The sequence below is a fragment of the Nipponia nippon genome, unplaced genomic scaffold, assembly GCF_047370975.1.
Source record: "Nipponia nippon isolate SJK-2023a ecotype South Korea unplaced genomic scaffold, ASM4737097v1 scaffold_34, whole genome shotgun sequence".
NCBI classification, from domain to species: Eukaryota; Metazoa; Chordata; class Aves; order Pelecaniformes; family Threskiornithidae; genus Nipponia; species Nipponia nippon.
The window spans coordinates 4,029,736-4,042,017 of NW_028262352.1; the positions used below are offsets into that span (position 1 = coordinate 4,029,736).

The 12,282-nt window shown below is 42.5% G+C and overlaps 1 protein-coding gene across 1 annotated transcript in view; it reads right to left on the reverse strand.

Moving 5' to 3' along the window:
* Positions 1–12,282, reverse strand: part of LOC104021535 (protein Hook homolog 3) — a 105,248-nt gene that overhangs the window by 41,960 nt on the left and 51,006 nt on the right. The window contains exons 6-9 of the mRNA XM_087770978.1: positions 11,758–11,825; positions 3,823–3,885; positions 2,724–2,807; positions 1,314–1,477 (exon numbers count right to left, since the gene is read on the reverse strand). Coding sequence (XP_087627104.1) covers positions 1,314–1,477; positions 2,724–2,807; positions 3,823–3,885; positions 11,758–11,825 — 379 coding nt within the window. The remainder of the gene's footprint in view (positions 1–1,313; positions 1,478–2,723; positions 2,808–3,822; positions 3,886–11,757; positions 11,826–12,282) is intronic.

Sequence of the window (12,282 nt, forward strand, 5' to 3'; positions counted from 1 at the left end):
AGCCACACGTGCTGGTTCCCCCAGTAGCTCACACTCCAAGCACAAAGTCTGTAGAACCCTCCCTAGATCCAGAGAGCTATGGCCCCTCCAACTACTGACTCTAGGACCCTCACTTGTTCCAGTAGCTGACACCACAGGCCGTGGGGTGCCTACAGCCCCAGTCTGACTCCAGTTGCTGGCCCCAAATCCACTCACACCAGTCTCACCAATAGCTGGCGGTTAGTCCTTGCAGCACACATACACATGGGATAGAGAGTGAGATTACACAGAGACAGTTAAGAAAAGATTTACTAAGAAGACAGATAGAACAGACTGCAGTGATCAGGCACAGGGCATACTGACCAGCCCCATTTTATACCCCTTTCTATCTAACACCCTCTTTGTTCCTTCCCCCTGCATGTTCCTTCATCGATTTGTATAGTTCTATAGATTCCTTCACCCTTCCCAGTCCAGTGTCCAGGATCTCCCCTGGTTTACAGTCTTATCAATTGTAAAGTTCTGGTTGGTCTTCCTGGAAGTGGCACCTGTAGTTTCTTGATAGCCCGTCAAGAAAGCCCAAGTATGACTGGCATGCTTTGCTGCTTGTTGTTGTCTCCATGTTTGTTTTGTCAGGTCTGTGTCGCTGTATATTTGGTTTTTTGTCTTCTCCTTATCATCCCAATTTAGGAGTTCCTCGATCAGATAACTTTGCTGGAATAAGCATTCTCACACTCTCACATACGCTTATCATTTGGTGTGACTGAGCAGGTTTGGTTCTCGTCACTGCCTCCCTTATAATTTCTCGGTTAGGTTTGTGTCCCTGTATGTTCTCGTTTATGGTTTCCTCCTTTTCTTATTATCCCTTTTTTGCAGTGAAAAGGTCCTTGACCAGATAACCTTAAAGGAGCAGACACTCTCCTTCCATGTACCCTTACATTAAGGACTGTTTTTATCTTTCAGATAGAAAATAATTTCTTTTCAAACTTATAGAAGGAAATACTTTAAAAAGTATTAAAAATACTTTTAATAATATTAAAATACTTTTAATACTATTAAAAATACTGTCTGTAGTATACTCCATATCAAACTTTCAGCTAGGAATTGCTACAATTTCCAGGGAGGGGAAGGGGAGTGGGTGCAGCATTTCAGTATTTTTTAAAAAATCCACATTTTTCAAAGTCTGAGCTTATAAACAGGTAGATCATAACACAAACTTCACTCCTATGGTTATTATGCCACCCATTATAATAATTTAGCATAAATGACAGTAGAACCAAAAGCATACAAGTCATACTGGTTGCCAACTACAGTTTATCCACTTGTGGCTTTTTTACCTGAATGTTTCCTCTTGGAGGTGCTCTAATTGGGTCTGCAGCTGCAAGTGCCTACGACCTGCAGGGCTGTTGGGATCTTCTATAGAATCAGATTGATTCAAACGTTCCATCAGAATCTGGTTCTCAGCAAGTAAAATGCTCTTCTCCTCTTGAAGTGCTGCAACCTGTTGTAATAAAAGAACAGACTGGAATAATGGAGCTGTCAGATATAAAGAACAATTTTTTGGTGCACACAGTAAAACATTAACACAACTCATAACTGGAAACATTGAAGTTCACAAAACTGTATTTCACAGGAACATATTGTAACTTTAATACTTTTTCATTTGATATGTGATATAACCAATGTACTACAGCATTAGGGACAGGATTTACCATAAAGAAAACAGTGTTCTTACCTTTATTTCTCAGAAATATCTAAAGAAAAATATCTTAGTTATCAAAGAAGATTATGTCACTGTATTAAAGTCTGCCTACTTTTCAAGCACCACCACCCCACGCACACACCCTAGCACCCCATAGTAAGGTTTTTTAACATGTTTTCCAAAGGAAACAATGTTTATACAATCACACAGAATATTCAAGTCTCTCATAGCCATGCCTCTCCAAGAAATTTTTTAATCCAATGGCCAGTTGCAAACAGACTTGAAACAGGAACAGAGGTCCCAAAGATGATTAAATTTCTGCCAGCTTTGTGAAAACAGGCAGTGGGGCAGAGAAGCCAAAGTTCTGTGACTGGAAGAACATCTGAAGCATAAGCTCATATTATTAGACACTACACAATCAAAATGCAGGTAGGAGGAGAAAAGAAAGAATGTAAATATCCAAAGAGAAAGGAAAGTTTTGATCAGAACTTGCATCCGACACAACAAAATCAGCCAACCAATTTGTCAAACACAAATCAATAAGGCATAAGGCTTCATTAATTCCGGTTATTACTGCTTGGCTAAAAGCCAAATTATACACCAAAACAGGAATTGATTGAAATGGCTCTTTTGGGTTCCAGGTTTAGTCTGTTGATGCCTTCCAAATCAGATATGCTCAGTTTACAGTAAAACTTAGTTTATGCACAAGTGATTGTCTAGAGTAACTTTGATTTGGTTGTAACTTTTTACTGAAATCATTATATCAGCAGAACTCCTCCTAGGATTTCTGTAACTCATGAACTGAGCAATGCAGTTCATTTCTTGCTTGAATGCAAAAAAGCTTTGTCAGTACCAATCACCTTAATGCTGACATCATTGAATCAATACAAGTAGGCACGCACTTTTTACTCTGCTAACATGGGTAAAGAAATACAGCAACTGAGGATTTTTTTTTTTAAATATAAAAGGTAGATTTCCACAATAATCCCTTTCTTCAGCTGTCTAAGAATTAACATACTTTTTTCTCGATTTGAAGATGACCTACCTGCATATCTAACTCATGACATCTCTGGGCAATTTCTTCTTTTGTTGCTAGGGCTTCATGTAATTCTTCTGTAGTTTTCTTCAGCTATCATAAACAACAATGATTTTTAGTTTCATAATTATATGTCTCTATAAATGATATAGCAAAATTATGAATTATATGATTGTAAACTATTTTTTTACATTTATGTAATATTGAAGTTTGGGGAAAAAAGAAAAGCAATTCTGCTTCTACAATGAAACAAAGTAGCAACTGTAATCATTGTTTAATTTGTCTAACAAAGGTAAATATAGCTGAAGGTAATATTAGGTCTTGAAACAAAACATTGAAGTTATCACATTTATTCTGTAAACTGAGGCCCCCCCAAAACCAAACAGCCTAGCTCTGAAGAATCTATTGCCTCTGTACACTGAAAAAAAAGCATCAATACCACTTTTCTTTATGGATGCAAAGAATACATGATTTCAGTTTTTAATCTACTTTTCAAATACACAAAAGATTGGGAGGTAGAATACAAGGAATAAACAGTTAAGCTAAAACTTGTCTAGTCACTGGGAACTACTCTTACTGTACAACAGGGGAAACAAGCAACATTGTGATGGAGAAACCTACCCATCTGAAAAAAGACACTGAATCTTATAAGCAGTGTGGAAACATTCAGTTACATCTCTTTAAGTGACTATATAATAACTAAGAGACTTATATCTTCCAAGTTTCTGTATGAATGTAGTCAGGGAAATAAAGAAATACCTACAAGAAAATTGGTCTGATAAAATATGCACATAGTTAATGCATATGTATATATTTTATTATGCATAATAAATTTTAGATGGGCCTTCTACTTTTCACAGACAGGATCATAATCTTTCATTTTTTAAGTTTACAAGGGACAGCTGACATAAGAATTAATTCCATCTACCAGAATTTATGTACTTCTACAGATAACTGTAAAAACAGTCAAGTTTTATTTTGTATCTATTATTCAAATTTTCCACAAAACTCTCCCACAAAAGAAAAGGTAGACTGCTTAACAATGAACCATAATGATTAGGCACTGATTTCTTGTGATTAAAGGAAAGAAACATCTCATCTTAGATACCTGACGTTCAAGGTCAATGTAAGCATCATTTCCAAAAGACACTGGAGACTCTTTACTCATCAACTGCAATTAGATTACATTGGATTAGAAAAAACATAAGATTTATTTGCATATTAAAGATAAGTTTCAATGAAAAATTAGGTTCATCTTAACCTGTAGGAAAGCTCTTTTTTCTGACAACAGTAACACTTTTTACTTCATTTTTATATGAGGTACATTAAAAAAGAATTACAGAAGGACATATTCAGGACTTATAATATCTAAAGTATGAAAACCATTACCTTACATAGTAATTCTCTCTTCTGAAAAAGCATATTCATTATCTATCATGAAAGCTACACTATCCTTTGCAGAGCACTGTATTGAAGCAGCATTAGACTGGAGGCAGCTATTATGTAGCAGACAAGATAGGTCTCAAATTGTTCTCTGGCAGTTGTTTTCATCTTTTCCCATTTTGAGAGCCCACATTCCTATTTTTGGTTTTGAAACATCTGTATCTCAAATAATTATAAAGAAATGAAAGAGGACCAAGCTTACTGCTCCCGATTTGTCTGGAATTTGCAATTAAAAATTTATAATCTAGAATGAGTATTTCTGAAACAAGCATTACAGTTCTTTGTAATCTGACTAATCTATCTGACTAGAAGAATGGTTTGTAATGGTTTTAGTGAGGAAAAAATTATTGTCAAGTCATTACTTTCTTAGAAAGCCCCAGATTGACTGACATGCTTATTGGGGGAAAAAAGGTTTTCTTTCAGGAACCTCACCCACTGATCAACTGCAACAGATAAATGGCTAGAAATAAATTTAAATGTTACACATGTTTTAAGACCAAAGAACCCCCTACCTATCCCCAGCAAACAAATTCTCATGTCAGGCTCAAAACAAGAGACAAAAAGACAGACATATGATTTGAAGGTTCTAGTAAGCTCAAAGAGGCTGAGCTCTGACTGCTAGCCAGTTTTATTAGCTCCCCTGATAACACACTAAGGGCAGCTGTAGACACAATACTTACTTACAAAACATCATCTCCTTGGAATGGATAGCCAAGTAACCCTGACACCAGTTAAGGTGAAGTTGATTGAAAGCAGTACCATAAGAAATTTTAAATATATCTATATTACAGATATGTTGCAAATAACTCGAAAAGAAATGTTTTCGCTCCCTGAAGAAAAAAAAAAATCAACCACAAAACAAAAGTAAAATAGTAAAATATCCCAAAATTTAGGCAGGAAATCTGGCACTTGCCTGTTCCTGACAGCACTGACTTAAAGAGATAGAAAAAAGAAGCTGATCTAGCAGGAAGTTTAGGGATTCTTTTTTTTAAAAATCCTAATTCTAAGAACTCTCAATCTGCATTTTTAGTCCTTGAAATGATTCCATAGTCATCCAATAGGATCTAAGACTGTTAGAATGCAGCATGAGTTAAAGAGATAACAAGTAGCAGAGCCCTCAGGCTCAAGTGACATCTTTTAGAGACGTAACAGAAAAAGGGAAATTGCTCTAGTGTTCAACATGGAATTAATAATTTCTTGCTCACATTCAGAAGCAATTTGATTACCAGTGAAGGCCTAGGAAGGAAAGGCATATTGACAAAGACTTAAGAACTGTTATTTTCTTCTGAACACTTGTCACACTTTCTTCTCAGAAAGTACAGGAAACTATTCCTTTTAACTATTCCCCTGCAGTAAACCTCCATCATGAAGTCTAACTGAGCACATGAGAAGTTACTCATGACAACATAGTGGTCACTAACACTAACCTGTAGTTTTCTTCTTTTATGCTTCCATCTGCATTGTTAGTGTAATTTATCAGTTAAAGAAGATAAAAAAACCCCTTTACTGCATACAGAAACTCACCAGGCTAATGACTGCTAAGCACAGCAGAAGAATGGTCTTTCCCATCACCATAGCCTTAAAAATAAATCAGGTTTCCTATTACTATCCTTAAAACATTTTTACAAAATACATTACAGTGGATTTATTAACATGCTACAAAGTATTATCAGGAATACCTTAACTAGTCTATTAATTTTGCTAATAACTGACAAAAGAATATTCTGCTGCATGTTTCTCTATTTCTTTTCATTTGTCCAGTTACAAAATTCAGTTGTTCAGATTTTTTTTTCCAATTATTAGATAGAAATTATTAAAAGCTTTTGATACTGTCTCTCAGTATCCTTCTGGACAAAATGTCCAGCATACAGCTAGACAAGTCCATGATACGTTGGGTGAACAATTGGCTGATGGGTGAGACTCAAAGCGTTATAGTAAATGGGGTTCATCAGGCTGGTAACCAGTCACCAGTGGGGTTCCCCAGGGCTCAGTTTTAGGTCCAGTGCTCTTCAAAGTTTTTATCAATGACCTGGACGCAGGAATAGAATGTACACCAAGTAAGTTTGCCAATGATACTAAACTAGGAGGAGATGTGGACTCCCTCGAGGGCAGAGAGGCCTTACAGAGAGATATGGATAGACCAGAGAGCTGGGCAACCACCAACCATATGAAGTTTAGCAAGAGCAAGTGCCAGATTCTGCACCTGGGACAGGGCAATCCTGGTTATACATACAAATTGGGGGACGAGAGGCTGGAGAGCAGCCCCCCAGAAAGAGATCTGGGGGCTTGGGTTGATGGCAAGTTGAATATGAGTCAACAGTGTGCCCTGGCAGCCAAAAAGGGCCAACCGTGTCCTGGGGTGCATCAAGCACAGCATAGCTAGCTGGTTGAGAAAGGCGATTGTTCCACTCTATGCTGCACTGGTGTGGCCCCACCTCGAGCACTGTGTGCAGTTTTGGGCGCCTCAATATACGAAGGACATCAAACTATTAGAGTGTGTCCAGAGGAGGGCGACCAAGATGGTGAAAGGTCTGGAGGGCAAGACTTAGGAGGAGCGGCTGAGGTGGTCACTTGGCTTGTTCAGCTTGGAGAAGAGAAGGCTGAGGGGTGACCTCATTGCAGTCTACAACTTCCTCAAGAGGAGCAGCGGAGGAGGGAGGTGTTGATCTCCTCTCTCTGGTGACCAGCGATAGGACATGAGGAAATGGAATGAAGCTGCGTCAGGGGAAGTTCAGATTGGACATTAGGAAAAGGTTCTTCACTGAGAGGGTGGTCAGTCACTGGAACAGGCTCCCCAGGGAAGTGGTCATGGCACCAAGCCTGTCAGAGTTCAAGGAGCGTCTGGGCGATGCTCTTAGTCATATGGTTTAGTTTTAGGTAGTCCTGCAAGTAGCAGGGAGCTGGACTCAATGATCCTTATGGGTCCCTTCGAACTCGAGTTATTCTATGTTTTATGAAAAAATTCTACAGTATTTGGTTGCTTATATAAAAGCAGTATAATACACTTCAGGAGCAACATAGTAGGAAAGGTAAAGGAAGGGAAGCCCATTATCAAAACATTCTTTAAGTCAATGTACTGAGTTTACATGGCAAGGTTTTGGTAGTGGTGGGGGGGTGTAGGGGTGGCTTCTGTGAGAAGACACCAGAAGCTGCCCCCATGTTGGACAGAGACAGTTCCAGCTGGCTACAAGACAGACCCACCACTGGCCAAAGCCGAGCCAATCAGCGATGATGGTAGCTGTGATAACACATTTAGGAAAGGGTTAAAAATGATCATAGAACCATAGAATGTCCTGAGTTGGAAGGGACCCACAAGGATCATCGAGTCCAACTCCTGACCCTGCATAGGACAACCCCAGAAATCACCCCGTATGTCTGAGGGCGTTGTCCAAATGCTTCTTGAATGTTACCAGGCTTGGCGCCGTGACTACCTCCCAGGGGAGCCTGTTCCAGTGCTCCACCACCCTCTGGGTGAAGAACCTTTTCCTAATGTCCAGCCTAAACCTCCCCTGGCATATCTTCCTGCCATTCCCTTGGGTCCTATCATTGGTCGCCAGGGAGAAGAGATCAGCGCCTGCCCCTCCTCTTCTCCTTGTGAGGAAGCTGTAGACCGCAATGAGGTCTCTCCTCAGTCTCCTCTTCTCCAGGCTGAACAGACCAAGTGACTTCAGCCGCTCCTCATACAGCTTTCCCTCTAAACCCTTCACCATCTTCATAGCTCTCCTCTGGACATTCTCTAGTAGCTTCGTATCCTTTTTATACTGTGGTGCCCAAAACTGCACACAGCACTCAAGATGAGGCTGCACCAGTGCAGAGTAGAGCGGGACAATCACCTCCCTAGACCGGCTAGCAACACAGTGTTTACAGAATCATAGAATCATACAACCGTTAAGGTTGGAAAAGACCTTTAAGATCATCAAGTCCAACCGTTAACCTAACACTACCAAGTCCACCACTAAACCATGTCCTTAAGCACCACATCTACCCGTCTATTAAATACCTCCAGGGATGGGGACTCAACCACTTCCCTGGGCAGCCTTTCCAGTGCCTGACTATCCTTTCAGTGAAGAAGTTTTTCCTAATAGCCAACCTAAACCTCCCCTGGTGCAGCTTGAGACCGTTTCCTCTTCTCCTGTCACTTGTTACTTGGGAGAAGAGACCGACCCCCACCTCACTACAACCTCCTTTCAAGTAGTTGTAGATTGCAATAAGGTCTCCCCTCAGCCTCCTCTTCGCCAGGCTAAACAACCCCAGCTCCCTCAGCTGCTCCTCATAAGACTTGTTCTCTAGACCCTTCACCAGCTTCATTGCCCTTCTTTGGACACGCTCCAGCATCTCAAGGTCCTTCTTGTAGTAAGGGGCCCAAAAGTGAACACAGTATTTGAGGGGTGGCCTCACCAGTGCCGAGTACAGGGGCACCATCACCTCCCTGGTCCTGCTCACCACACTATTCCTGATACAAGCCAGGATGCCCTTGGCCTTCTTGTAACCCCATTTACTATAGCCCTTTGAGCCCGACCCGTCAGCCAATTGCACACCCATTGCATTATGTGTTTATCCAGCTGTATGCTGGACATTTTGTCCAGGAGGATACTGTGAGAGACAGTATTGAAAGCTTTACTGAAATCCAAAAAGATTACATCGACTGGCTTCCCTTGGTCAACTAGGTGGGTAACCTTGTCATAGGAAGAAATTAAGTTTGTTAAGCAGGACTTTCCCCTCGTGAACCCGGACCAATGACTGCACTGTCTTTCAGGTGTTTTTCAATAACTCCCAGAATAATCTTCTCCATGATTTTGCCAGGCACAGAGGTGAGACTGACAGGCCTGCAGTTACCAGGGTCATCCCTGCTGCCCTTCTTGAAGATTGGGACAACGTTTGCCAGCTTCCAGTCAGCTGGGACCTCTCCAGATTCCCAAGAGCATTGGAAAATCATTGAGAGAGGTCTCGCTATGACATCAGCCAGCTCTTTAAGCACCCTCGGATGAATCCCATCGGGCCCCATTGACTTATAGGGATCCAGCTGGAGCAGCAAATCCCGCACAAGTTCGGGGTTGGCTGGGAGTTTGTCGTTCTCACAGTCATGGTTCTCTAGCCCAGGGCTCTGGGGGTCCCAGAGCCCATCATCGGTGTTGAAGACCGAGGCGAAGAAAGCATTAAACGTCTCTGCTTTGTCTATGTCCCTGTTTGTGAGGTGACCATGCTCGTCAAGTAACGGGCCAATGTTATTTCTCGCCTGCCTTTTGCTATTAACATATTTAAAAAAGCCCTTTTCATTGTCCTTCACAGTACTGGCCAGCTTCAGCTCTAATTGAGCTTTGGCCGCGCAAATTTCCTCCCTACAGTGGCGAGCAGCATCTCTGTAGTCCTCCCATGTCGCCTGACCTTGCTTCCACTGGCCATACATTTTCTTTTTTCGCCTTAGTTCTAGAAGAAGATCCCTACTTAGCCAAGCCGGCCTTCTACCGCGCCTGCTTGACTTCCGACATTTTGGAATTGCCTGCTCCTGTGCTCTTAGCAGGTGGTACTTAAAAAGTGACCAGCACTGATGGACCCCAGCACCTTCAAAAGCTTTTTCCCAGGGGACCTTACTAAGTAGTTCCCTGAGCAGCCTGAAGTCAGCTCTCCTCATATCCAGAGTTGAGGGCTTGCTGGCAGTTTTCCTCCTGTTACCATAGATTTTAAACTTGACTGCTTCATGGTCGCTGTGGCCAAGGCAGCCGCCAATCGCCACTTCACCCACGAGACCCTCTCCGTTAGTAAGCAGCAAGTCGAGGAAGGCACCTTTCCTGGTCGGTTCCCTTAGTACCTGTACCAAGAAGTTATCATCCAGATGGTTTAGGAATCTTCTGGACCTGCTTGTACCAGCTGTGTGGTATTCCCAGTTGACATCTGGCAAGTTGAAGTCCCCCAGAAGGACAAGGGCAGATGACTTAGAAGCATCCCTTAGTTCCTTAAAGAATAACTCATCCGTGTCGTCATCCTGGCTGGGTGGCCTATAGTAGACTCCCACAACGACTACCCGCTTTATTTGTCTGTCCCTTAATCCTTACCCAGAGGCTCTCAACTGGGCCATCGCCGACTGCTAGCTCCATGCATGCCAGCCCCTCCACTACATACAATGCCACCCCGCCGCCTCGCCTGCCCTGCCTATCCCTCCTGAAGAGCCTGTAACCATCCATCACGGCACACCAGTCACAGGACTCACCCCACCAGGTTTCACTTAGGCCTAGGATGTCATATCTCTGGGACTGGGCCAAGGCATCTAGCTCCTTTTGCTTGTTCCTCAGGCTGCGTGCATTTGTGTAGAAACACTTCAAGTGCGGTTCATTGTGCCCGTTGCCTCATGGAACTGCCTGAGGAATCTCACTAGCACGCAGCTCCTCGAACTTTGGCGTGCCATCCCGTCGCTCGTCGCTGACTAGCCAGGTATTGTCCCTTTCCCCCTTTCCAATCTAGTTTAAAGCTCTATCAATCAGCCCTGATAGCTCCTGAGCAAAACCCCTTGATGTGCAACAGCAGCTGAGGGAGAGGAGTGTGAATATGTGAGAGAAACAGCCATGCAGTCACCAAGGTGAGTGAAGAAGGAGGGGGAGGAGGTGCTCCAGGTGCTGGAGCAGGGATTCTCCCACAGCCTGTGGTGAAGACCATGGTGACGCAGGTTGTCCCCTGCAGCCCACAGAGCACCACATCAGAGCAGATATCCACACCGCAGCCGGTGGAGGACCCCATGCCAGAGCAGGTAGATTTGTCCTGAAGGAAAATGCAGCCTGTGGAGAGCCCATGCTGGAGCAGGCTCCTGGCAGGAACTGTGACCTCACAGGGGACCCATGCTGGAGCCGTCCATTTCTGAAGGACCGTACCCTGTGGAATGGACCCATGATGAAGGAGCTCTAGAAGAACTGCATCCTGTGGGAAGGACCCATGTTGGAGACATTCATGAGGGCCTGTATCCCGTGGGATGGACCCCACGCTAGAGCAAGGGAAGAGTGTGAGGAGGAAGGAGAGGCAGAGATGAAGTGTTATGATCTGACTGCAACCCCCTATTCCCCATCGCCCTGCGCTGCTCGGGGCGGGGGAGGAGGTATAGAAAATCGTGAGTGAATTTGAGCCTAGGAAGAAGGGAGGGGTGGGGGAAGGCGTGTTTAGATTTGTTCTTATTTCTTTCTCATTATCCTACTCTGTTACAATTAATTGGCAATAAATTAAATTAATTTCCCCAAGTCGAATTTGTTTTGCCCATAATAGTATTTGGTAAGTGATCTCCCAGTCCTTATCTTGACCCATGATCTTTTCCATTGTATTTTCTCCCCCTGTCCTGTTGAGGAGGGGGAGTGATAGAGCGGCTGGGTGGGCACCTGGAGGCTAGCCAAGGTCAACCCACCACAGTTGAGAAGATTTAAACATCTAGAGAAGTGGGGCATGCAACTAAATTTGACATGAAGAAGGCTTGCTTGATTTGTTTTTTTAACTCAAAAGAGGAAAATGTTTCTTCTAGAATTGCAAACTCTGCCCTTTTTTCATCACAGTGGAAAAAAAGTATGGGGTTTTGCAATATTGAAAGGCTTAATTTCTACACACTATGGACACTCTAACATACCTCCTGAATGGCTGTCATGACAACATGTTGAACTGATTCTTCCATCATCATTATGGTCTGTATGTACTCTGAAAATAAGAGCATTCAGGTGTGTTACTATTTAAGCTCGAGAAAGTCACACAGAACATGAAATCAGTAGTCGTATCTTTCCTACAAGCTGAGCAGGTGCTACAGATGAGACTGAAATTTGTAATTACCTTTCAAGTTTCAGGCCAGCAAACTCAAGAACACATTATAGAAAAAAAAAGTCAATTTTGGCATCAAGTTGTCTTTCTACAGTACCCTTATTTCACAGAATTTCCATATGAGGTCTTGAGAAAGCACAGAACTAAGAATACAATAAATCCTCTCCACATTTTCTCTTCCTTTTCTATATGTAGATGTGACCTGTATTGGAAGCATGCTGTAAGAGTGGTTAGAATGTCAAATTCTGATGTTTAGACAGAGTCAGAGTTTGTGACTTTCTGCCACTCAGGGTGATTTCGGAGGGTGAAAAACATATCCGCATACATAGCTTCGTCCCAT